The sequence below is a fragment of the Plectrocnemia conspersa genome, unplaced genomic scaffold (genome assembly GCF_051122295.1).
Source record: "Plectrocnemia conspersa isolate PC_06_02 unplaced genomic scaffold, ASM5112229v1 ptg000010l, whole genome shotgun sequence".
NCBI classification, from domain to species: domain Eukaryota; kingdom Metazoa; phylum Arthropoda; class Insecta; order Trichoptera; family Polycentropodidae; genus Plectrocnemia; species Plectrocnemia conspersa.
Genome location: NW_028277174.1, coordinates 17,123,008 through 17,148,045, shown reverse-complemented (window position 1 = coordinate 17,148,045; position 25,038 = coordinate 17,123,008). Strand labels below are relative to the sequence as shown.

General features: G+C 33.3%; 4 protein-coding genes across 5 annotated transcripts; 3 read left to right on the top strand and 1 right to left on the bottom strand.

The window, feature by feature from the left end:
• Positions 1 to 462: 462 nt before the first annotated feature.
• Positions 463 to 7,013, top strand: wap (DDB1 and CUL4 associated factor wap). Its single transcript, XM_088195053.1, has 9 exons — positions 463 to 609; positions 721 to 823; positions 892 to 941; positions 1,009 to 1,094; positions 3,822 to 4,009; positions 4,070 to 4,132; positions 5,068 to 5,193; positions 5,267 to 5,448; positions 5,518 to 7,013. The coding sequence occupies exons 1-9, from the start codon at positions 533 to 535 to the stop codon at positions 5,714 to 5,716; spliced, it is 1,074 nt and encodes a 357-aa protein (XP_088051179.1). The 5' UTR covers positions 463 to 532; the 3' UTR covers positions 5,717 to 7,013.
• Positions 7,014 to 8,344: 1,331 nt separating this feature from the next.
• On the top strand, positions 8,345 to 12,159 carry RnrL (Ribonucleoside diphosphate reductase large subunit). The gene is made up of 4 exons (XM_088195150.1): positions 8,345 to 8,471; positions 9,181 to 9,269; positions 9,677 to 9,854; positions 9,920 to 12,159. The coding sequence occupies exons 1-4, from the start codon at positions 8,432 to 8,434 to the stop codon at positions 12,016 to 12,018; spliced, it is 2,406 nt and encodes an 801-aa protein (XP_088051276.1). The 5' UTR covers positions 8,345 to 8,431; the 3' UTR covers positions 12,019 to 12,159.
• A 1,563-nt stretch (positions 12,160 to 13,722) lies between these two features.
• On the top strand, positions 13,723 to 18,070 carry Alg7 (Alg7 dolichyl-phosphate N-acetylglucosaminephosphotransferase). 2 transcript variants are annotated; one of them, XM_088195849.1, is made up of 5 exons: positions 13,723 to 13,968; positions 14,125 to 14,239; positions 16,859 to 17,072; positions 17,135 to 17,366; positions 17,435 to 18,070. In XM_088195849.1, the coding sequence occupies exons 1-5, from the start codon at positions 13,817 to 13,819 to the stop codon at positions 17,919 to 17,921; spliced, it is 1,200 nt and encodes a 399-aa protein (XP_088051975.1). In that variant the 5' UTR covers positions 13,723 to 13,816; the 3' UTR covers positions 17,922 to 18,070. The 2 variants fall into 2 exon arrangements, with proteins under 2 accessions (XP_088051975.1, XP_088051976.1); XM_088195850.1 differs by lacking the exon at positions 14,125 to 14,239.
• crp (transcription factor cropped) lies at positions 17,933 to 24,197 on the bottom strand. Its single transcript, XM_088195851.1, has 3 exons — positions 24,080 to 24,197; positions 22,456 to 22,617; positions 17,933 to 22,384 (listed from the first exon to the last, which is right to left on the bottom strand). Exons 2-3 carry the CDS (start codon positions 22,585 to 22,587, stop codon positions 21,419 to 21,421), a joined length of 1,098 nt encoding a protein of 365 aa, XP_088051977.1. The 5' UTR covers positions 22,588 to 22,617; positions 24,080 to 24,197; the 3' UTR covers positions 17,933 to 21,418.
• Between the last annotated feature and the right edge of the window lie 841 nt (positions 24,198 to 25,038).

Below are 25,038 nucleotides of genomic sequence, written 5' to 3'. Positions count from 1 at the left end.
CATGTGTTTTGTTACAGCGTATATTGATACGCTGTAGTTAGCATACGAAAGATATCTTCAACTCCCAAGGAAACGACGAAGATAAAAGAGGTTTAGAACAATTTTTAAATGTATTCACGTACCTTGTGAGCATTGGGAAATTTGTATTGAGCACTGTAAATATAAAGTAGAATAATAATAATATTTTGTACATTTACCGGTCAAAAAATTGAAAAAAAAATTCCGTGTTTTCTATTGACCTTATTGCGTTAAAAATAAAACGCATAATATTATTTATAAATGAGTTATAAGCCTAATGTGTGGGGTAATATTGAACAATTTGGAGTATTATAATTTAAATAGTTTAAATTTAAGAAACTAATTTATGACATTAGCATTTAATAAAATTATTATGTTTAACGATAATTTTTACGCCTCTTACTTAACGTGTTTATGTTTATGTTAAAAATGACATTTTGTTACATGGGCGAATATTTGCGTGTACTTGGTCCGTCAGTGCTTGGTCGCGTGCCTTGTCGAGCGATCTAGAAAAATGTCGACGAGCGGCGGAGGGGGCGTGCCAGCCCCTGGGGCCCCCTCGCAACCCGGCAAGCGCAAGGAAATTTACAAGTAAGTGCACAGCGCCGGCATTTATAAATCGATCTTTCTCACATCACGATCAACATAATTTACAAACCATACTGAATGTTTACACGTTTGACATATGCATTTCGTTTGCAGGTACCTGGCTCCATGGCCATTGTATTCCATGAATTGGTCCGTGAGACCCGACAAGAGATTCCGACTCGCCCTCGGCAGTTTCGTCGAGGAGTATAACAACAAGGTTTTAAAATAAAACTAGATAAATTAACATTAATTGACATTAAATTTATGTAACATTAATCATTCTAGGTTCAAATTGTATCTTTAGACGAAGACACTAGTGAATTTAGTGCAAAGAGGTATTGTTAGCACAATTTGATTCTTTAATCTATAATATTCTTAAACCATTTTTTATGTTTCCTATAGTACTTTCGACCATCCATATCCCACTACTAAGATAATGTGGATTCCAGATAGTAAAGGAATGCTGCCCGATCTTCTAGCAACGAGTGGTATGTATGTAGTGGACTTAAAAGTTTAAGTGGCTCGAATTAAACAATGCCAAAAATTGTTGCTAAAATGGATTTTAAAATACGCACCAGCTGTGCTAAATAGTGAAATTAGTTATTTAACTATTTTTTTTTCAGTTACCACATATCCTTAGCATTTCTTCTGTGTTAAAAGATTATTTATAAAATATTTTCTCGAGTTCATTCAGTCTATGCTACGACAAAACAATAAATATATAATAAATTTAATTTTATCTATATTAAAAATGTTTTAACCATGGTTTTGAACTGTCACTTTTTTCATTGTGATTTTCGTTCCGGTTCAATTTAAAAAATGTATATCAGTTCTTAAAATTAACGTTTTTTCAGTTCAGCTCTCAGTGATTCATTTTTTGATTTCTTAAATATTTTTATTTGTATTCAAAATTTAATTTCTACCATAATTTAGAACATTTTTTTTCTTCTTTTGTAATAAGTATACTACATGAATTGATACAATAATATAATATAAATAATAATAATTAGTAAAGGTATATTAATTACAACTAGATATATATAATATATGATAATAATATGATTTCATATATAAACAAAACAAATTCGTATGTTCGCTGCTTAAGTATACAGATGTCTTGGGTATATTTATTTATAATTAAAAAAGATAAAAGTTACTTCTAATTTTTAATATATATTCCAAAGTATTTTCATTTAAACTATTTCTATTGTCTCATAGAATAAACTTTTTAGACAGATACGGCCAGAGATGTCATTTATGACATCTCTGATTCTAAACCAGAAATTTTCAGGTTATCCCTCAGAGAAAATCTAAAAGCAAGTATCTAATCTACCCCGAAAATATTTTTTAAATATGTCATTTTATTGAAATCATAGAATACGTTTTCATCGGTATATATATATTACCAGTGAAAATATCATTTATCTGGCAGGTGCTAGTAAAATTATATAATTTCAACTCTTCCATACATAATAATATAAACATTTATATATTTATCATTATTTATTTACATACAATTTATAAATGTTACAGTGAATGTATATTTTTCGGTGAAGGTGTATTTTCACTAGTAAAGTCTAAATACATTTTCACCGGTAGATATATATAATTCTACTAACGAAGATATGATTTAACTGATAAGCGCTAGTGAAATTATATACTGTTCCAAAACGTATCTGAAACTCAAATTTGCTGTTCAAACCCAAACCTAACCTAAACGAAATAACCAAACCCAACTTTACCTAATGAAAGTTCTAAATTTAATTATAGTCTTAGAAATTTCATTAGGTCAAGTCAAAAATACAAACTAAGCCAACTCAACTCTCAGGAGAAAATAAGCGGGAGAAGTATAGACAGATGTTGCATCTCATATATTGCTCCATAGTTTGTTTGCACTTTGATATTACACTACGTTTTAAAAATATGATAGCTATTCTTACCGATATTACTATAGACTTCTGATATGAGAGTATTGGTCAAAATAGGAGGGCGCAAAAACAATTATCACTTCTCAGAAGTTAAAAATTCACGTCAAAAGCAATATAATCGAGTCGGCGCCGTTGCAGTGGGAACGCTCGGTACTGAGCGTTCCCACGGCTTCGGCACGATTTTATTGCTTTTACCGTTGACTTTTGAGACTTCTAAGAAGGGATAATTGTTTTTTTGTGCTCTATTGGTCAAAATTCGGTTTAGATATGCTTCATTCAATTCCCACTTATTGTAAATCGTAATATAGTTATAAAAATCTTAATATGAACGCTAGATAACTGAATGTTTCCATGGCGACAGCACTATTTTATTACTTTTGCTGTAAATTCTAAACAGGGACATCATTTAGGGGGGGTGGAAATTTGCCTTCCCCTTGAATTTAGCCAGAAAAAATGCACATCATTTAATGAAATACTATGAAAACGAAATCAAAATATTAAAAGAACGACCGCTGACTGGCCAACTTTTGCTCCCCCCCTCCCCCTGGAAAAATCTGAAATCTGGATAATTCAACACTTGTATTGCAGGAATTTTTAACGCGGATCCAAATAAATTGCTCCTAGTATACTATCACTTACTAATAACAATGTTTCCTTATTAGATAATTCATAATATAAAATATCTGCAAAGAATTTTTTTTCGTAATTTTATTTTGCATTGGATCTAAATTCCGTAAAAATCATTTAAATTTAATTGTTCACTTTGTAATTTTAAAGTTGCTTCCGTTAGGGGTTGCAGAGTGTCAACAATAAAATTTAATTTCACCCATTTGTTTTCCGCAAATTTATAATCAAAATTACTTTCCACCAAGAATGAACTTTGTCTTTGCATTTTAATAAAGTTTTTAACATATTTTATGTGCTATTCCATCTAATTAGATAATCCAAAACTGGTCTTTTATAAATTAACATCTTTAAATTTCAACATAAGAGGTGGAATTCGCATCATACCAAACTGATATAAACAAATATTTTTTTTCGGTTCAGCTCCGGTTTTCCGTTCTGTTCCGGTTTGAAGCCCTTGTTCTAACCCACCGACGACTGAAGTTTAAGATGTTATTAAATTTATTTGAACCTATTGATTAAAAACCCATTTTGCCTTTTGCGAAATACTCACAAAACTGCCTGTTATGTGGCGAGTAGTTAAAAAGACGACTCGTCGATTATCAGAGTTATGATTTTTTTAGTGATGTATGTCATTTACATTTTTTAAATTGGTGTTTTTAGGCGACTATCTTAGAGTTTGGAGAGCTGGCGAGCCGGAAACCCGATTGGAATGCGTCCTGAACAACAATAAGAACTCTGACTTTTGTGCACCATTGACATCCTTCGATTGGAACGAAGTTGACCCCAATTTAATTGGAACATCCAGCATTGATACGACGTGTACAATCTGGGGATTGGAAACAGGACAAGTAAATGATTGATTAAATTATTTGTATTTTCGTTTAGTTTATATGTATATTTATTTTCAGTTGATTGGTCGTGTGAATCTCGTCACTGGACATGTGAAAACACAACTAATAGCTCACGATAAGGCAAGAAAGATACATATTCCAATATTCTAGAGACCAACAGAAATTGACTTTTTCACTTTTATTTAGGAAAATATATGCATCATATGTAAACATATCTAATGTTCTTTCGAGACTGAACATTTATAGCTTACTTTTTTCACACAATCGTTCTTACTATATCTTATAAGTTTATAGTACCTACTATACATTAAACGTTTTAAATCTTGAATTAGGGAACGCTTTCTTAAAGCGCAGGTATTATAATATTTATTTGCTTGAGCACTGTATTTAAACGATTTAAAAATTATCTACATATTTTTATAATCAGCTTAACTTCAAATCTTAATCAGCTTTGATTTGATCCTACAGCTGAACGCAAGTTAACATATTATTATGAAACTCGATCTTTAACAGACTCTTACTTATATCTTTGAATATTTTAGGGCACCAAAAGGGTTTAATTATATTTTAGATAGTATATTATTCTAACAGATGTCGTTATTATAATTCCTTTCCATACAAAATTGAATTAGCTGAATGGTGTGTGCCACTCAACCCATAGTAGTGAAATCAGCAATACATAGCACTTCCTATATTATCAGAATTTTTTACGAATTTTTGCCTTTATATTAAATTTATACACCAGTTCAACAACTTTTATCCATCTTCATATATTGCAGCAAAAGTATATGGTTCCGTATGGAGACGAGCAAAAATCTCATATAATAAAAGACGAACTTCCATTAGCTGATTGAAATTTCATCGAGTATGACTTAATATAAAGAAATGCACGTTTTTCTATTGACTTTGAATCTGAAACATTATACACAAGTTTTGATAAAACTGATCGCTTTTCTATTCGATTGATCTCTACAATATTGATCAGTTAAATTATTTTACTTCCTTCATATAAATAGAAAAAATATGATAGTTACAATATTTTATTAAAAATGCAGGAAGTGTACGACATTGCATTTTCAAGAGCTGGTGGAGGAAGAGACATGTTTGCATCCGTAGGAGCCGATGGCTCCGTCAGAATGTTTGATTTACGCCATCTAGAACATTCAACCATCATCTACGAAGTATATTTATGCTCAACTATAGTTTTAATTAAATTTATACGATATTTTTAAATCATAATTATTAAAATCTCAGGATCCCACTCATACGCCTCTACTGCGATTAGCTTGGAATAAACAAGATCCCAATTATTTAGCTACAGTGGCAATGGACGCATGCGAAGTTATAATACTTGATGTTCGCGTTCCTTGCACACCAGTCGCCAGATTGAACAATCATCGAGCTTGTGTCAACGGCATAGCATGGGCCCCACATAGGTAATCACAATATTAAGATGTGTTCAAATTAAAATTGATCGACTTTATTTATCGAAATTTTTATTGCAGCTCGTGTCATATCTGCACTGCTGGCGATGATCATCAAGCTTTAATATGGGATATACAACAAATGCCTAGAGCGATCGAAGATCCGATACTAGCCTACACGGCTGCCGAAGGCGAAGTGAACCAAATACAATGGGGAGCCACGCAACCTGATTGGATAGCAATTTGTTACAATAAGCATACAGAAATATTGAGGGTTTAATAATCACCAACTTTTATACCATGAAAAATTAAAAAAAGTATCCAACACGAAAGAAACTATGGACTATAAAATCAATGTATTGGTTTATCTGATAGACTTGGGTCTAATATATATTGTGTTTCTTTGGCGTGCTTTACATATGTATATTATTTATTTAGTTCAATTTTTGTATATTATGTTTAACTATGAATTTGGTATTAACATATTTAATTTTATAAAAATGTATTTTAAACAATGTTTTTCGTAATAACCGTTGCCATAAATAATGGATACTGAATAAGAATCACCAAACTCAAGCAGTTCATAAAGATAATTTGTAATCGGTTATAATGAAAAATATTTTTTATTTTAACATTGACATTTAAATATTTTTTGTGGAATTATTCACAGTGCAATCAAAATATACTACTTCCGACATCCAGTCATACATGTAAAAGTACTTAAAAGTTTGCTTTCATTAGTATTAATATAATGTAACTATATTTTCACTCTACAGGATCTGGAAAAAATATCTCCAATTAATGACATATTTATATTGTCGTGTGTTTTTAGTCATAATGCTCATATGCTCAAGATTATCGAAGAAATTTAATCTCCTATTTATGGCTGTTTACATTTTTTTAAATTATGAAATTTAGTTATTTATCATATTATCAGTTTTGTACCTGTGCGACCTTTTTATATTATAACATTTGTTCGATGTTCTCTCATGTCTAAAGTACTTTTTTTAGTCCATAATAACATTTTAGTTTTTTTAGTACATAATAAGGTCATATCTATAATTGCAAAATAAATAACTTGCAATTATATATTTTCAGTGATGCGATCTCTAGTTTTAAATATATACATTCATTTATAAATGACAGTAGCGCATCCTGAATAAATTGTAATTCGATTAGCATAGCATGTCTTGTGATTTACAAATTATTTATTATTTATATAATCAACAATAATCTGCTTAGTAATTTCAACGAATCAAATCCTAATCATTTCCCAAATTATGTATTTTTTTAATACATTGATTTGTCAATTTGGTATAAAAGTTTAGGGCGGAAAAGAATAATTAGGAGGTGTCTTTTCAGTTATATATTGAAGACTGACATTGATAAGAATTACTGTTGTTTTAATATTTATTTTGATGAGTAACATATTTTCCAATAAGCGTTGTCAAAATTGATTTATAGCTATAGAACATTGTGTATATAAATAAATATCTAAATGTGTAGATTAGTATTATAATAAGATACAAAATAAACAATTTTTATATATAACTTATTAAAAATTAAGAAAATGTAAATCATTTTTTATTTTTAAAAGCCTTTATTCAAATCAAGCATTCATGAAATAAACTTTTGCGTTTAGATGAGTTAAAATAGTAATGTGATTTCAAAACTGAAAAAAGTTATGAAGAAAGCATATTTGCAGAAAAAAATTAAAGATTGATAGACAATGGCAAGAAGCATTCAGAGCTGTTCTGTATATATATTTATTTCATTTATAATTAGTTGTACAGAATCCATTAAAATTGTCATAAAAAATTGTGTTTCTCTCATTTATAAAAACGGAACACAGGATCTAGCCATTAGATGGGTACTTTAAATGATCATCTCCGAGCGAACAGATAGTGAACTGTTGTTTCCAAACTTATACAATTTCTGCTTTAACAACTAGAATAATCTAATGAGGTATCAGATGAAAACAAAGATTCCAGTTACATCATAAATGGTCTAGATTTTAGACCAATCAAGAGATCAAAAAATATTAGGGACTTTGACGGATACATCGCCAATATTTACTTATTAGCCATTATTCGCCTCGAAATTCGTACATAATATATAATATGTGTACACGATATTCATACAGTTTGAGGTGATCGAATGGAATTAAAATTAATAATAACCATTAACTCTAGACTCCCAAGATCCCATAAACGTTTTTAAATCTTGAATTAGGGAACGCCTTTCTAAAGCACAGGTATTATAATATTTATTTGTTTTTAAATGATTTACAAACATTCTATACATTTTTATAATCAGCTCAATAATTTATTGAACCAAAATAGTCAGTGGTAATCTTTTGTATTTTGCATTATGTAACATTTCAAATTTACAATTATCACTAAAAATATTTTTTATGAAATTTGCCTGAATTAATTTTATCTTTAATGTCGGCTTTTAAATGTGATCAAAAGATATATATATATATATATATATATATATATATATATATATATATATATATATATATATATATATTATTAAATTGTTTTTATTTTTACGCGGCAATATATTTCAAAAATAATTTATTTACGTGATTTTCTCGCGTTGGTTTTGATTTTCCCAGCATCTTCAGGAGTTTTCACATTTTTTTTATGGTACACTTTTTTTTACTTCGCGCAGGGAAGGATTTTTTATTCGCACTATTTTTTTGGTTTTAATGTCCCTCTAATTATCTTGCAAAATTGCAAGTAGAATTGTACTACATTTAAAAATCCTTATACTTTACAAATATCTGAACGACGTAAGTGAAGGGATAACTGGGGTATAAAAATGAATTCATAATCCGAAATAATATAAAAACACGTGTTCGCGAAAATCAGACAGCTGCTTCGCGCGAAATAGCAGTCTTCGCTGCTGGCAACACTGTTATTGGCGGGATTGCACGCTTCGGCTGTCGACCTGTCTACGTTGTTCGTCAAATTTCACCTTTTTCATCATGGTGGGGAAGGTGAACAGGCTCTTCGTCCTCAAAAGAGGTAATTGCGTTATCAAATAACCATAATGTAACGAAAAATACGTATTACGCACTTCGCGCGAGACCATCGCCATACATCGGCCAGCTTCTGTAAAGTTATAATATTATATATTGTCTTGCACAATTTCATTCAGTTTTTAGGAAGATCAACCGCCAAGTTGGCTATAAGGATATTTTTCACGTTCAGACCTGCTCGCCGACGAAACGGGTTATGGCCGAAATAAACGATATAAAACATGAAAATTATTTTTTTGTGTATATATTCCATAGAATTCTACAACAATAAAGTATTTTTTTATATATGCTTTGCTAATGATATAAAAAATACTACCTACCTTTATAAACTTATTTATCGTTGCAGTTTTAATCTCATAAAATTAGTATCTTAACCCTTAAAGCCTTATTTTTAACAATGACTTATTTACGTAATGAAAAGCTTCCTGTAAATTTATTTCTACCTTTTCCAAAATCGGGGTGTAGGTTGTTCTTCTTGATAAATCTTTATGTTGATGAGACGGGTTCATTCTGGAAAAAATGCCTACACATTGGACATATATAAACCCTCTAAAGGTAGATTAATATTACTCAGGGGCGGAGCGTACTTTGTTAAAAATAATCAGATATGATATTACGAATAGTCGAATGGACTTTCAAACGCATAGAATATAATATAACATTTTAATGAATCAAATATATTTCTGTTTTTATAGGTGGACGTAAGGAGGAAGTTCACATAGACAAAATTACATCCAGGATCCAAAAGCTGTGCTATGGACTTAATATGGATTATGTAGATCCTGTAAGTAATATTATAAAATAACAGCTCAGTAAACTCTGAATGACTGCCAAACTGTTACAAATGCTATCTAGATTTTTCGGTACTTGTTAATTAGCACGGCGCAGCGTTTGCGTGTGTTTATTATATGGATTGGAAATGAATCACCACCGTGTTTCTCGAGCAGTTCAAACCCAAACTTAACCTAAACAAATTAACCGTTATAATCGATTAGGTTAGATTGGGATTTGAACAGCAAATGGACGTTTTGCAACTGTCCACACAGCGTGAGTGTCACATTAAGTGTTGCGCTGTGATAATTAACAAGTATTGATATTTCTATATGATTCATTTCTCTTCAACATCAAAATATTTACCTTCTCCGGATGTTTCCAGGCTGAATAATCAATTAACATAAACCTCACTTTTAGGTGTCCATAACTCTGAAGGTCATCAGTGGAATTTATTCGGGCGTCACTACTGTAGAACTGGATAATCTGGCTGCTGAAACTGCCGCTACGATGACCACCGATCATGCTGACTATGCCATTCTTGCCGCTCGTCTCGCAGTATCCAATCTACACAAAGAGACTAAAAAGCAATTTTCAGGCATGTTTCGACTTAATATGACAATATTGAAGTTATAAACTATTAACGTAATTTAATTTTTACAGATGTAATGGACGACCTATATAATATTGTCAATCCTTATACCAAAAACCGATCTCCGATGATATCCGATTTTCATCATAAAGTGATCATGGAAAATTCAGAGAGATTGAATTCGTCGATAATATATGACAGAGATTTCAACTACAACTACTTTGGTTTTAAAACTTTGGAGCGTTCATATTTGTTAAAGATCAACGGCAAAGTCGTCGAACGACCTCAACATATGCTCATGAGAGTCGCTATAGGAATTCACGGCGAAGATATCGAAGACGCTATCGAGACATATAATTTACTATCCGAGAAGTATTTTACGCATGCTAGTCCGACTCTGTTCTCGGCTGCCACGCCAAGACCTCAGCTTTCGTCCTGTTTCTTATTGGCCATGCAAGAGGACAGTATCGAGGGTATTTATGACACTTTGAAGCAATGTGCGCTAATTTCTAAATCGGCCGGAGGCATCGGATTGCATGTACATTGCATCAGGGCTAAGAGTACTTATATCGCTGGCACCAATGGTGTCTCTAATGGACTTGTTCCGATGTTGCGTGTCTATAATAACACAGCTCGTTATGTCGATCAAGGCGGTAATAAGAGACCCGGAGCGTTCGCTATATACGTCGAACCGTGGCACGCCGATATCTTTGATTATTTAGATTTGAAAAAAAACACCGGTAAAGAAGAAGTTCGGGCTCGCGATTTGTTTTACGCTTTATGGATTCCGGATCTGTTTATGCAGAGGGTAGAGAACGATCAAGATTGGAGTTTAATGTGCCCGCATGACTCTCCCGGGTTGTTCGAATGCTACGGTAAACAGTTTGAGAAATTGTATACCCAATACGAAGAAGAGGGTAGATTTAAACGAAAAATCAGAGCTCAAACGTTGTGGAAAGCGATCATAGAATCTCAAGTGGAGACTGGTACTCCTTACATGCTTTACAAAGACGCTTGCAACAATAAGAGCAATCAGAAGAATCTCGGTACAATCAAATGCAGCAATCTTTGCACGGAAATAGTTGAATATACGGCTCCGGACGAAGTCGCCGTTTGCAATTTAGCTTCGATTGCCGTTAACATGTTCGTACGGGATAATAAATCATACGATTTCAATAAATTAAAAGAAGTCACTAAGATCGTCACCAAAAACTTGAACAAAGTCATTGATGTAAATTATTATCCTGTTAAAGAAGCTGAAAATTCTAATAAACGTCACCGTCCGATCGGTATCGGCATTCAAGGTTTAGCCGACGCTTTTGTCATGATGCGTCTTCCGTTCGAGAGCAGCGAAGCTAGACTGTTGAATCAGCAAATCTTCGAAACTATCTATTACGGCGCTTTAGACGCTAGTTGCGAATTGGCAGAAAAATTGGGAGCATACGAATCTTACCCAGGATGTCCCGTGAGTAACGGAATATTGCAATACGACATGTGGAACAAGATTCCTACCGACTTGTGGAACTGGGCTGCTCTAAAAGAAAGGATTTTAATATACGGAGTGCGAAATTCTTTATTATTAGCTCCCATGCCGACGGCTTCGACTGCCCAAATTTTAGGCAATAACGAATCGTTCGAGCCGTTCACCTCTAACATTTACACAAGACGGGTGCTGTCTGGAGATTTTCAAGTTGTCAATCATCATTTGATCAGAGATTTGTCCGAAGCCGATCTGTGGAACGACGATATGAAAAATTTGGTCATCGCGAACAACGGATCCATTCAGAAAATTCTATCCATCCCCGAAAATATCCGAAATCTTTACAAGACGGTCTGGGAAATTTCCAATAAAGTCTTGATCAACATGGCGGCCGATAGAGGCGCTTTCATCGATCAAAGTCAGTCCTTCAATATACACGTAGCCGAACCGAATTATGGCAAGTTGACTTCGATTCATTTCTACGGATGGAAATTGGGCTTGAAGACAGGAATGTACTATTTGAGGACGAAACCAGCTGCTAACGCTATACAATTCACGGTCGATAAGACGAAAGCGAAGGAGAAGATGCAAAACGGAACCAAAACTGGAGACGAACTCGACAAAATAAACGAAGAGATGATATCTTGCTCCATCAAAAACAAAGACGACTGTTTGATGTGCGGATCTTAATTAATGTATTAGATTTAAGTAATGACGTGATTTTCGAGATGCTGAATGCATCTCTAGCTTTAATATAAACTAAGTATATATGACTTGTATAGCATAATTCATTCATTTTATACTATAATATAATTCATAGCATAATTATTATTAAAAATATAAAACTAAAGAGATATCATACTTATGGGATATTCATCCGTAGACTATATCCCATTGATATATTTTACATACAACTTTTGTGTATTTTTATATATATATATATATATTAATTATAATAAAATATTTTTAACAAGGTATCTGATTTTAATTATTGGAAAAAAAAATCCTTTTGCAATCTTTTCCTAATTTAATATCACTTTTTGCTATCAATTATATGCTGGCAAAAATATAATCCTATTAAAATCGGAGTCTGAGTCGGAGCATAAGGTAAAAGTCCGAGTCAGTAAAACTTTAAAGGTCTCCGCAGCCCTGGAAACTGCTAAATGAACTTCTCAATTGACCAGATTAGTGACACAATCAGTTTAGCGCACACTGCACACGATACGTTGCTGCCACAAAAAGCACTTTAATTTTTACTAACCTAATATCAGTCTTACTTTTTGTTAAATATGAAAATTTACTTGACTTCTGGATTTTTTAAAGTTAATTGTCCTTTTTTGTACAATCAATACCATTTACTGTATATTGTCTAACTACGAAAACGCCCGGAACTGTTTATATGATTTATGATAATGAAAGTAAAAAACCTGGCTCAGCTGTCTGGAGCGGTATGGGTGAAAAACTTGCTTCGCCATACATATTTTTTTACAAAGCGCCTATTAATAGGAGTTAATAATAGGCGCTACTAGGTATATTTTAGCTATAACTTTCCATAAGTTACAAGTAACGTATCGCCACTGATATATTTTTAATTAATGTATGTTTAATTTTTTTTTTCTAATCAATTGAATAAATTGTATCGGGACACATGGAAAATGTTTTCCATCGTTCTTGGACCAAGTATATAAAATCTTAATTTTGTAATCTAACCTATAGGTTCTCAAAGTGTGCAATATCGATGGACGAATCTTGGTGGGCAATGCTGGCTTTCGGGGATTTGGTGGACATGGAAGAGCCATGGAGGGCGACGGAGAAGTGGGCAAAAAATGTGCGAAAATGTTTTGAGCATTTATATAAAATATAATGCGTTTTAGGATCTTTTAAAAGGGGCCGCTGTAATCGTTTTTACCAGGTGTCTAAGGGTTAGGCCAAAACCATAAGGATACTTACTTTTTTTGATTATGTTAAATTGCGAATACTGTTTTTATAAACTACATTTTATAAGTAGCAAATATTTAATATAAATAGTACTCTTAATTAAAAAATAATTATTTTCTCTCTTTGATATTAGTCAATAATATTGGTGGAAATCTTGTGTAAAAGTGTGCATTATTTGTTTTATTTTATAAAATAATTTTAAGTTGTTTTTTTTTCAAAGTTACTTTTTGAAATTGTAAAATTGCACAGGCTACATAAATATTTTGGTGAAATTAAAAATATATATGGGCATTGCTACGCTTACAATGTATTATTAAATGAGAAAGGAATAGAGATTTCCAAAGGTGGGCGATGAATCAATTAAGTTTGAGAATCTATAGTTATCTTAGGATCGGAAGTGGACGGCTTATTTAAATATAAAATAAAAAGTTTGCGCTGAAAGCGACATCTACTGTCATTAAAAAGAAGTGTCAAAATCAGCTGTTGGTCTTAGTCGGTCTTCAGAGTTGTTTATCGCCGGTTGTGATGATCGAACGTCAATCGTGACGAGATGTACGCGTGGGACTGGTCCTTCTGGACCTCCCTGGCGATGTCGGTGGCGGCCTATCACGCTACCAATAGGCTGGTCGACTCCCTGAAGCCCATGTTCATCGCTGCCAATCTCTACGGAATCGACCTTTGCAAGACCACCAAGCAAAAAATGTAAGCGCAGATAAGTTCATAGCATTACGTGGCACGATAGCTGATGTTTCGAATCATTATGACGTGTTTGTATTGCATATAGAATTTCAACTTTGACATAACCTCAAAATGTAATGGCCGTCAGTTTTCATTCATTTATTTGATATATTATTTCAGTCCAGAAGCAACGGGTGTCATATCAGGATGCGTGTTCCTCATCACTATATTTTTATTCATACCGATTCCGTTCGGTAACGTAATCTTCAATGTGGAAAATTTTCCTCATCATGAGGTAATATTTATGTATTATATTTTTTTTAATAATAATGTTCGATCTAATCCATACTCATACCAATATGTGTGTTTGCCGTATGAAAAAGGTTGAGTCCAAAATTAACAAATTTAAAGTTCGTTAAAATATTTATAATCGTTGTGTTATTGATAAAACTTTGCTCCCAAGTATAATCTCTTGCCCAATATGTCACAGTACAATCAGCGAGGTGTTCAGCTCTATAATTTTGCTTAATTTATTTTTACCAAAAATATATACAACAAATATATACTTCTCCGTGAAATGGCTCCAACTCCAATAGTCATTCACATTCTACTGTTATTAGTATATTATTATTAAGGTGACCAGATGTCTTCCTTTGTCCTTCTTGAACAAAAATTTCCGAAATGACTTTTTTTTTGCTCTCGCAGCAATCTGTTCTCTTTTATCCTCATTGAACAAATGGCCTTTATATTTTTTTAGGACCATAACAATTTGTCCTTCTTTGTCCTCGAACAAAAAAATATTTTTCAAAATCTGATCACCTTAACTATTATACAATAGTATGTGTTTATATTATTAAGTAAACATAATATATTATTATTTATAAGAAGTAAGAAAAAACAGTACAAAATTACCATCCTGTTAATCTGGAATAAAAATCAGAATTTTTTCGAGATATGGTTGAACCCATATAAAATTAGTGAAAAACAAGCTAGAATAGAGGTAGCAAATCAATCGAATCCTATTTTTCACTGATATAAAATTCGATCCACTGTATTTTTCCAACAGAATTCATAAACTTTTCTCTTCTAAAATTAAGCGACCTAAATCTAGTTTCTTGCAATGTAGTTTTATAAGAAACCTGGCTGATCAGGAATTTATTCTTATGTCTGTTCATTTTTTCAATTTAAAGTTATCTTTTGATCACAGTAGAGGTGTTTTTCAACAAATGTTATTTTCCCTCCATGTCTTATAAGTTTTGCCCAGTCGTGTGAATGTCCAATTGGTCCTTGGATTCTTACAAATTATGTGATGTATCACAATCCGTCTCCGAACTTCTTATTTTGTCTGTTTCACCGTGTACATCTTACCTTGGGGACTTTTTACCGTGCGACCTTCTTACCGTGTGGGTAATATTTCAAGGGCATTAGAATTATTTGGCATTTGGTCGATGACTGCTGCACTCAATCCTGTACAACCTTCTGCCAATAGTTGATGACTCCCATGTTGCATTATTATCGCTTTATCTTTTATCGATTGAAGAGTTTTAATGGCTTCAATTCTCGCCAAATTTCCGGAAAGGTTGTGTTCACCGACTCGTTTTATTATAATTTCATTAATCACATTAAATATTGCCCACATGGTAAAAAGTTCGCACTGTAAAGTGGATATGGTAAAATGACCGTGAATCATCACAATCCATATGGGTGTTCAAATATTCGTAAAATATTTGTTTATATTTCTAGTAGGATATTTTGAAATTTCTATGTGAATAACTTAACTGTTTTCAATAAAATATGTAGTTAATTCTCCATCCCCCAGACGTATTGCTGTGGTATCTACAGCCCATCGTGCCCTTTTCTATTTTCCGAAACTCATCTTCTTATCTTTATATTATTTATAATATCCATGGTTATAAAAGCTCAAAGTTGACAAACAAGCAAAATAATAATAAAAAAACTAATTGTACAAATTACCCATATCACTTAAATAATTTGTTATGGTAAAAAAATTAAGCATATCGAGTTGTAGTTGCTGCAACACATTTCTGATAATAAAACCCACATCGACAACAACTAAATGAATCTTTTCGACAGCAGATATAATTAAAATTTAACTTAAATTATATTTACTTAAAGTTTGAATAACTTAAAGTTACTCAATTATTTTTAAAATAAAAATGAATAGTCTTGATATTCTTTATTATTAACATAGAAATATATGTATAAACCTGTATTCATTATTCAATCTGTATTTTTCAATTCTTCAGAACATGATGAATATTTCATCGTTTACTATTCAATATTCGAATAGTTAGAAATAACGAATATTTGGAAACCTAGTTCGGACTGAATCAATCTTTTTTAGAGATTTTAATACTTTTGAACAGTAAGCTGATGATTGTGAACTCTTATGAAGTATCAATCGAAAGGGGCGATAGTAAATATCAAATACTATTTTAATATGCTTTATGCCTTTACAAAAAACTATGATCACAAAGCAGTCATGAAGTCTTAACCCTTACTGTAGCGTGTTAACACGAGCCTGAGTACCGCTCGTCTAACAAGTGAAATTTTGTCAGATCTGTGATTACAACCACATCTTTATTATTTGCTTAATTTAGTCTCTCGTAATTTCAACCTATTTGAAAAATGTAAAAATACACTGCGGAACAAGCATTTTCAGTCTCTCAATAGAGTGAAAAGTGATAAACGGTACTGCATAAAAAAGCTTGTTTCTCGTTGGGAAAAGTGCATAGCCCTTAATGGGATTTATCTTATATTATGTAATATTAATTTGGAAGAGACATGAATAAATAAGTAAATTACAACTAAAAATCTAGAACTTTTTAAATACTTCTTACAAAACAAATTATTTTTTACTTTAATAATATTTTTAACTTACCCGATTTTTTAGTTTGTAGAATTGCTCGCAGCTTTACTATCAATATGCTGTATGCTCTTGCTGGGATTCGCAGACGACGTACTCGATCTGCGGTGGAGGCATAAGCTGCTTTTACCGTCGATAGCCTCATTGCCATTACTAGTTGTATATTATGTAAATTTCAACTCTACAACCATAATAGTTCCCTTACCATTGAGACAATGGTTTGGAACTGCTGTCGACATAGGTAATATTTTTGTTCTTTATTTCATATCCAAGTATTTTCCTACTAAATCTATAATTTTTCAGGTCTTTTATATTATTTATACATGGGAATGCTAGCAGTGTTTTGTACGAATGCAATAAATATATTAGCGGGAGTGAATGGATTAGAAGTTGGACAGTCCATCATAATAGCCGCATCGATTGCTATATTTAACGGGATTGAATTATACCGTGAAGATCAAAGAGCCCATCAGTTTTCATTATATATAATCCTACCGTATCTCGCCACGTCATTAGGTTTGCTGAAACACAATTGGTGATTATCTATTTGATAGTGAGAGGAATATATATGCTGCAGTTTTGTGTAATTAAATATTTTTGTAGGTATCCGGCTCGTGTTTTCGTTGGAGATACATTCTGCTATTTATCCGGAATGACTTTCGCCGTTGTTGGAATACTGGGTCACTTCAGCAAAACTACCTTATTATTCTTCATCCCGCAGATTTTCAACTTTTTGTATTCGCTACCCCAACTGTTCCATCTGGTGCCTTGCCCGCGCCACAGAATGCCAACTTACGCACCAAAGACGGACAGACTGATAGCTAGTACTTTCAAAATTCACCTAAGCGAATGCAATAAGATAGGCAAACTGATAATATACGTACTCAAAGCCTTGAAGCTCATTCAAATCGAACAAGTAGACGATGTGGTGGTAATGAACAATTTTACTATAATCAATTTAGTTTTGACTTATTTAGGACCGATGCATGAAGAAAGGCTTACCGTTGCGTTGATGTTGATACAAATATCATGCTCAATACTGGCTTTTACGATCAGATATCCGTTAGCGTCTTATTTTTATGATAAATGAATCAAAAGAGGTTTTACGGTAATGTAAATAGTTTATTTCCATTCAATACATCCCATTTACCATCAAACGAAACGTCTGTAGAATACATCAAGCGAATAAAAAAAACTGTAATCTTAAAGAGAAAAATAAAAAAAAATTAGCATATTCTATTTAGTTCTTTCATTATTAAAAAAACGATTGCTTATACATATATTGACATATAAATACAGTTTTTAAAAGTCTAAGTTCGAAGGGAATATGAAGCGTACTGTTATTCCGTACAAACTGAGACTCTTAAGATATTCTGTAAATATATTTCTTATAAATATTACAACTTTTGAGAAACTGAAGTAATAGTACAAGTAGTTTAAAATTCCAAAATACGCATATATATACACATGGGGAAAGTTCTTAATGCAAACATACATACATATACACACCAACATTCCGTCGTGTTAAACGTGCATCCTAATTTTTGAAATGAATCAGATATTATTTTAACTCTAACGTATACTTATAACGATTACATCGGATTATCGTGTTTTTTTTTAATCAATTCTCAAAAATTAGAATGCATTCCTTTTCTCAAACACACTCACATGATAATAATAATTAAAATTAACATTGCTTCTTTAAAAAGTAACTTTTTAAAAATTTAACACGCACACAATACATATTTATTGAATTCATATTATGATTTTTGAATAATTTAACTGAAACTACTTTAATTCAATTAAATAGAAAAGCCAACTCAAGTATACATTTTAAAATGTATATTTCAAATTACTAACATTATACAACTTACCATCAAAGTGAAATGTCAATGTAACAATTTAGACTATTATATAATAAATAATTTTTATACACATGATTATATCGTCAACAGTAAAATTGAGTACTAGATGCTCGTAAAAATCGAGCATGAAATGATACTAAATAGATTGGCTACAATAATGACATTTCACTTTTTATGACAATAATAAGAAATGAAACCAAATTCAATATACACACATATACATGTCACAATTTACCGAAACTTAAACAGAAACGATGTTTTACGGACTTTAATGCATTCGTCATATACAATTTAACACTTTTGGAATAAAGTATTTCATACATACTTTATTTTATATATATATGACAGACATTTACATTTAAATAAAATTAACAAATATCACGATATAATGTTACAAAAAAAGACGGTTTTGCGATTAGAATTAAATCAGAAAACGCTTATTTACTACCCCTGCACACAAACATATAATCGTTGGGCGCACACTTCACAAATTCATCTGACTTGTCAATTCATACATACTTCGATAAATAGTCAGGGACATTTCGTATAAAGCCAACAGCTCGAATTCATTGGATAAATGCAAAATTTAATCCGTTGCGAATAAGGGGTTCCCAAAGTGCGACAAGTTATATAATCTTGCCGTTTAGCAGAGAACATATTTTTTTTAAATATATCTGAATTTGAATATGGTACTGCATATTTTCAATCCATTTTAGAACATCGGTAGATCAAGCAAAACACTGGTAATTCTTATATGCGCTTACAGGCGAGAGGTAAAACAAATAACAACCTTCGTCATTTAAAATACCGTAACAAAATAAAATATATTAATTACTTTTGCAAGTTCTCTGTTAAAGGGCAAGACAATAGACAAATTTACATATTAAATGTATAGTACATATTTATGTTTTGTGAGAACTTACTATAATCTCTTTTTTTTTGTTAATCTAACAACTATATAAATGCCTTGTTTTTTTTTAGTAATTTTATGGCTTCATTAAAGGAACTGAGATTTCATTTACAATGAATTGCTAATATCTTTTTTTATATATATGTAAAGAATATGCATTGAAATTATCATATAAATTTTACCATATATATTAAAAAAAAACCTACACTAAAACTAAAATTAATCTGTATTATAAATATATCTCAGCTGTCAATGAAGTTGCTCTGATATCTGTGATTCAATACTAAAAATAGTGAATGCTGTAAATACTAAAACTAGAAATAATCACAAAACATTTCAATCAATAAATACACAATATAATTAATTCAGTCATCAAGCATGAGTTCTCTATTGATCACATCAGTTAGCATAACAAATATAAATCGATCGGACGATCGGAATAGTATCTTGAAAATGATAGGTCGCCATTGAAAAGGGAACCGCCTGTGTTTTATTCGATACATTAGATCGCAACATAAGTTTACTATTCGCAAACAACTTATGCGACAACTTAACATATAAAAAGTTCTTTCTTAGAAAAAAAAATAAACCACAACACTTGACAATGTTATAATAATCATACTCCCAAACAATCGCATACATTCATAACCGAAATAAAATGTTACAAGCTTAATATTATATAATAAAAAAAAATATTTATATACTGTTTATACGGTCAGTAACTTAATGAAATGCAAGTATTAGATAACGATTTCATTTCATAAGATAAAATAAAAATATATGTATCGATATACATAAAACGAGACTTTCAGAAAAATATATACCTTTCGTGTATACGCATATAAAAAAAATTATTGTATACATCGTCGCCTTACTAGGCGAACCTTCTTTGTCTGTACAATTTTTATTTTACCGTTTACAATTTACATTTTTTTTTACGTACAAAGTCAAAATGAGACATGGAAAGTTCGAACAGCGAGGGACGACGCGTAATTAAACTGTCGAAAATATCATCCGGATGTAATTTTTTTACATTTTTTCTATCTGAATGCTAGCGTTAGAAAAATATATAAGAAAAACTAGCAGTAGATGTATAAGAAACTCAATTCGGAATGTAATCAATAACTGTATTTGATTGGGATAGCGTCCATTGTGATATTCGACTATTTTAACATTACCTCAAAAGTATGCAACTGCAAAATAGTTTCAGCAATAAATATAAATCAAAGGGTTTACAGAAAACGCTTAAAATATATTGTAGCAATCAAATAATTGTTTTAAATACAATTCAGAATCATATTCAGTCTTCAGCTACCAGGGTGAAGTACCAGTCTTTTATCCTTAATTTAGTTATCCATGCTTTTGAAATTTATTAGTATATGAATAGAATTAGTAGAAAAAGTTTTAACAAAACTTATTCGATCGCTACAATATACTAAACTTGACTGAGATACTAAAGGATTAAGCGAATACATCATGCATGCACATACTCGGATACAAAACTGTCGTAATTGATACGCGTGACAGTAATATACAGATTCAAACTTGAGAATTGAAGCACTATCATTGCAGAACGGGCAATATTTAAAGGGTTATCTTAATAAATTTAAATATAGTCATGATTCAGAAACATACGTGAATACTAAAAAAAATGTCAACACAAAATAAATATTTACGATCGTGTCCAAAGCGCACATTTCAATTTCATACAAAACTGACAAGCCGACAGAATAATAGGAAAGCAAGCGGACGAACGCTTGCGGGAATTTTCACTATGCCTTAACATATAAGTAGCAGTGAACGATGTTCAGATCACGAATGCTTCCCTACGATAACTCCCGGACGAGTCTGAGGTGGGTGGAAATGCAAAAAATCATTCATGTCGACCAGTAGTCGCCGCTGCTCCGGTTTGTTGGTGAGCGCCAGCGGAAGGTCTTGCTCGTGACCGGGTTGCTCCTCGGCGAACATGTGATCTCCCTCCAGGTGACGGATCGCTTCCACGATCGTCTCCAAGTTCTGCCGCGACGTGTTCGCCAAGAACAGGCGCGAAGGTTCACCGGGCGAAGCTGGATCGGGACTCGGCAACACTTCGACTTCCACTTTAGGCTCTGCTTTGATGGCGGCCTCCAAGATAGATGACTGAACGATCGGAGACGACGAGCGCTCCTCTTCGACGGCCATATCGATCGGACTGGGGGGGCGCGAACATGTCTCGCTCTCGGCGACAATGCGATGCTCTCCGACGGTCGGCAAATCTATCGAGATCAAGTGCAAGTCTTCGCCGTCGACGATTCTCTCCTCTTCTTCTTCTTCTTCTTCAGCCTCCTCCGGAATCACGGCGATCATCTCCCGCAGTCCGTCGTTCTGTTCTATGACTTCCGAATTTTCATACTGCAACGTTATCTGATGCGATAGCTCTCGTATGTTATCCGGATACAGCTGACTTTCAAAGTTTCGCACTTGATCTTCGAGCGTGACGCGGAATCGTCGCTCTCTTTCCAGTTGAACGCGCAGATCGTTAATTTCGGGCGACGGGGAGACGTTGCTGATTTTTGTGACCGTTATAAGCGACACAGGTTCCATGTCGCTGTCTTCGGACGCCTCCGCTATCACGGGACAGTCTGAAAGGATGATTTCGCTTTTTCTCTTCTTGAGAGGCACATCCCCACCTTCGTGCTGACTGAGCAATCTCTTCAGCTGAGAATTTTGAGAAAGCAGTCGCGTCTTCTCCTGTTCGAGTGAATATATGTATTCGGCAGTCTGTTGGAGTATGGCAGCCTGTATGAAATAATAAAAGAAATTAATATTTATACGAAGAAACTAAATTTTCAATACGGATATGATATTACCTTGCTGAGTTTTTCTCCTTCGTGTCGGGGGAGCAAGGTGCGTAGCGATTGGAAACCGGCGTTGATGCTCTGCATTCGCCGCCGCTCGTTGCTGTTGGCTATCTCTCTTCTGATGCGTTTTTCTGCTTCCATTTTGACGTATTTTCGTTGCGCTCACAAAGTCTAAAGAAATGGAAAATTAAATTAGAAAATGGAACAAGATCTGACATAATGGTGAATCAAATAAATCATCTGGCAACCTTAATAATTCACCAGTCAATAAACATTGATACGTTACAGATATAAAATAGGCATATAGTTAAGTAAAGTGTTAAGTCCATATTATTACTAACGAGTTTCTTATCAATTTAATGTGGAAAGAGTGCAATAGTCCTTTTCTTTGAACTTTGTGTATGCACAGGAACAAAAGTTTTAATCAAATCACGGATATAAGCCAATACTAGGATATAGATTATAAAGGTTGATCCACCTTGTTTCCAAATTAAAAAAAAAAACAAATTTAAGAGCATTTGACGTATTTCATTAGTTATGAAAAATAATATCAATTAAATGGCTACCCCTGAACCTTTTGCAGCAGCTGATCTTTTCAATGTAATTTTCGATGACTTTTTCATACATTTCGGGCGGTATCTCGGCTATAACTTAGTGGATGTTGGTTTTTAGGTGCTTCGACGTTTCGGGTTTGTCGGCCTAGACACAACTCTTAATGTAACTCCACAAAAAAATCCAACAATTCAAATCGCATGACATCAAAACGTGAATGCACTCAATGTGCGGCAAGTTGCACATCTGAATTTTATACAGATGTAGGTGCAAGTTGCGCGAAAGGTACCCAAAAGCTTGGAACGCAGACGAATCAACAATAAATATGCCTTAAAAAATATTTTTTTTCTATGGTTGCAGTTAAGCTGAGATGTTTTAGCCCATTCAAAATATAATCCGAGTCATTATTTATTCGGATCCTAAGAATCCTTCAGTTATCAGAAAGGTGGAAGAAAATAAACAAGTAATTAAAATCAGTCGAATTGGGCGAGCATAGTAATTGTTGTCGAATTAAATTGATATTAGTCGATTCTGCGATTAAAAATATCAGCTGTATTTATTTGTTTATTTTTATCACTATCTTAATGCTAATCCGGGAAATTATTAAAAACATATGACGTTCAATTCGTACGTTTTTAAGTCCAGTTAATTATTGAATCGCCGTGTAGCCGAAACGCAAAAGGCGCTCGCGTTTGTTTACTACGCGCCGAAAGGAGTGCGGTAGTAGTGCATCGCGCGTTCAATAAAAAAAATCAGCTGTTTACAATTTTCCCGCCCAAAATGGCGGTAAATGTTTTGTTTTTCGAATTCGGCCCCGTTTTGCGCAACGCGCGTGGCCCCATTTTGCGCCCTTAGGACGCGAAGGGCCCGTTCGCCGGGCGACGCCCGTTTTGGCGCGACACTTTTCGCGGGCTGTTCGACGCTCGAGGGCGACTTCGCGGGGCTCGGGCCGCCTAAAACTAGCCGGAGAGGCGTGTCCCCTTCGGGGGGCGCCGCGCGGGAAGCGCCGGGCGAGCGCGCCAAAAGCGACGCGGGAAACGCGGACTCATAACAGACGGTCGAAGTCCGCCTTTCGGCTCACCTGATACGCTCGGGAGCAAAACGCTGGGGGCGAAAACTGGGGGCTGCTTCAAAGGCGCGTGAAGGGGCGCGCCAGGCGGACCCACGCCATCTCGCGCGACGACCGCCGGACCATAGACAACTCACCGACGCCGCCCGCCCGCGCGAAACACTGACGCGGTAACGATTTTTTATCCGAAACGCTCAAACAGCGCAAAAAACCTCACTAGAAATCCCAAAAGGACTCCAACGAACTCAAACGAGCGAATCCGACCACAACAAACGATCGTAAACATCAAACGACCATTTTACGTTTTAACTTAAAAGGGGAAGCGACCATAGACTAAAACTAAATCAACTGATTTAAAAACCAGGATTGCTTTTATAAATACACTTAAATTATACACAATCATAAAAATAACAATAATTTATTTTTATAAATAAAAAAATATTTACCTCATTTAAAATAGAAATTAAATCGATAAAATTACCAAATATATTTAAATTACATGTAAGAATCGGTTAGAACGCGATTTATATATAATAAGTACGAATTATATTAATTTAACGCATACTTTTATTTCATACACACAAACACGTCTTACGCGCATGTGCGAACGTAAAATAGGGTTGTCAATATGAACAGATGACGCTTAAAATTTAATTAGACAGGCACCATTGCTGTCGAAAACGGAATAATTTCGCTCTAGTATTTCAATTCTGCCCCCCCCCCCCTTTCCAGCAAAAGCATATTTAATTTTAATATTGGGAAAAAAATCACCAAAATAAGTTACAATAGTTGTAAATGAAAATTTGATTTTACAATCTTGAACTGTGATTAGCGCTCCGATTCAGTATATCAATTATTAACCGTGTTAGAGAAGTCGAAATCGGAGCCAATAGAAATATATGTAGTATGTACTATAAATATTTTTAGAATGTTCAATAAATAAATATAAATCAATTGATGTGAAGCAGTCG

Excerpts from the sequence above, each read along its gene's own strand:
- crp (XM_088195851.1), bottom strand. The coding sequence starts at position 22,587 with ATGGAAGCAGAAAAACGCATCAGAAGAGAGATAGCCAACAGCAACGAG. Across the intron at positions 22,385-22,455 it reads AAGGAGAAAAACTCAGCAAG|GCTGCCATACTCCAACAGAC; the intron begins GTAATATCATAT and ends TATTTCATACAG.
- RnrL (XM_088195150.1), top strand. The coding sequence starts at position 8,432 with ATGGTGGGGAAGGTGAACAGGCTCTTCGTCCTCAAAAGAG. Across the intron at positions 9,270-9,676 it reads ATATGGATTATGTAGATCCT|GTGTCCATAACTCTGAAGGT; the intron begins GTAAGTAATATT and ends CCTCACTTTTAG. Across the intron at positions 9,855-9,919 it reads GACTAAAAAGCAATTTTCAG|ATGTAATGGACGACCTATAT; the intron begins GCATGTTTCGAC and ends TAATTTTTACAG.
- Alg7 (XM_088195849.1), top strand. The coding sequence starts at position 13,817 with ATGTACGCGTGGGACTGGTCCTTCTGGACCTCCCTGGCGATGTCGGTG. Across the intron at positions 13,969-14,124 it reads AAGACCACCAAGCAAAAAAT|TCCAGAAGCAACGGGTGTCA; the intron begins GTAAGCGCAGAT and ends ATATTATTTCAG. Across the intron at positions 17,367-17,434 it reads GGTTTGCTGAAACACAATTG|GTATCCGGCTCGTGTTTTCG; the intron begins GTGATTATCTAT and ends ATATTTTTGTAG.
- wap (XM_088195053.1), top strand. The coding sequence starts at position 533 with ATGTCGACGAGCGGCGGAGGGGGCGTGCCAGCCCCTGGGGCCCCCTCG. Across the intron at positions 942-1,008 it reads AGTGAATTTAGTGCAAAGAG|TACTTTCGACCATCCATATC; the intron begins GTATTGTTAGCA and ends TGTTTCCTATAG. Across the intron at positions 5,194-5,266 it reads ATTCAACCATCATCTACGAA|GATCCCACTCATACGCCTCT; the intron begins GTATATTTATGC and ends TTAAAATCTCAG.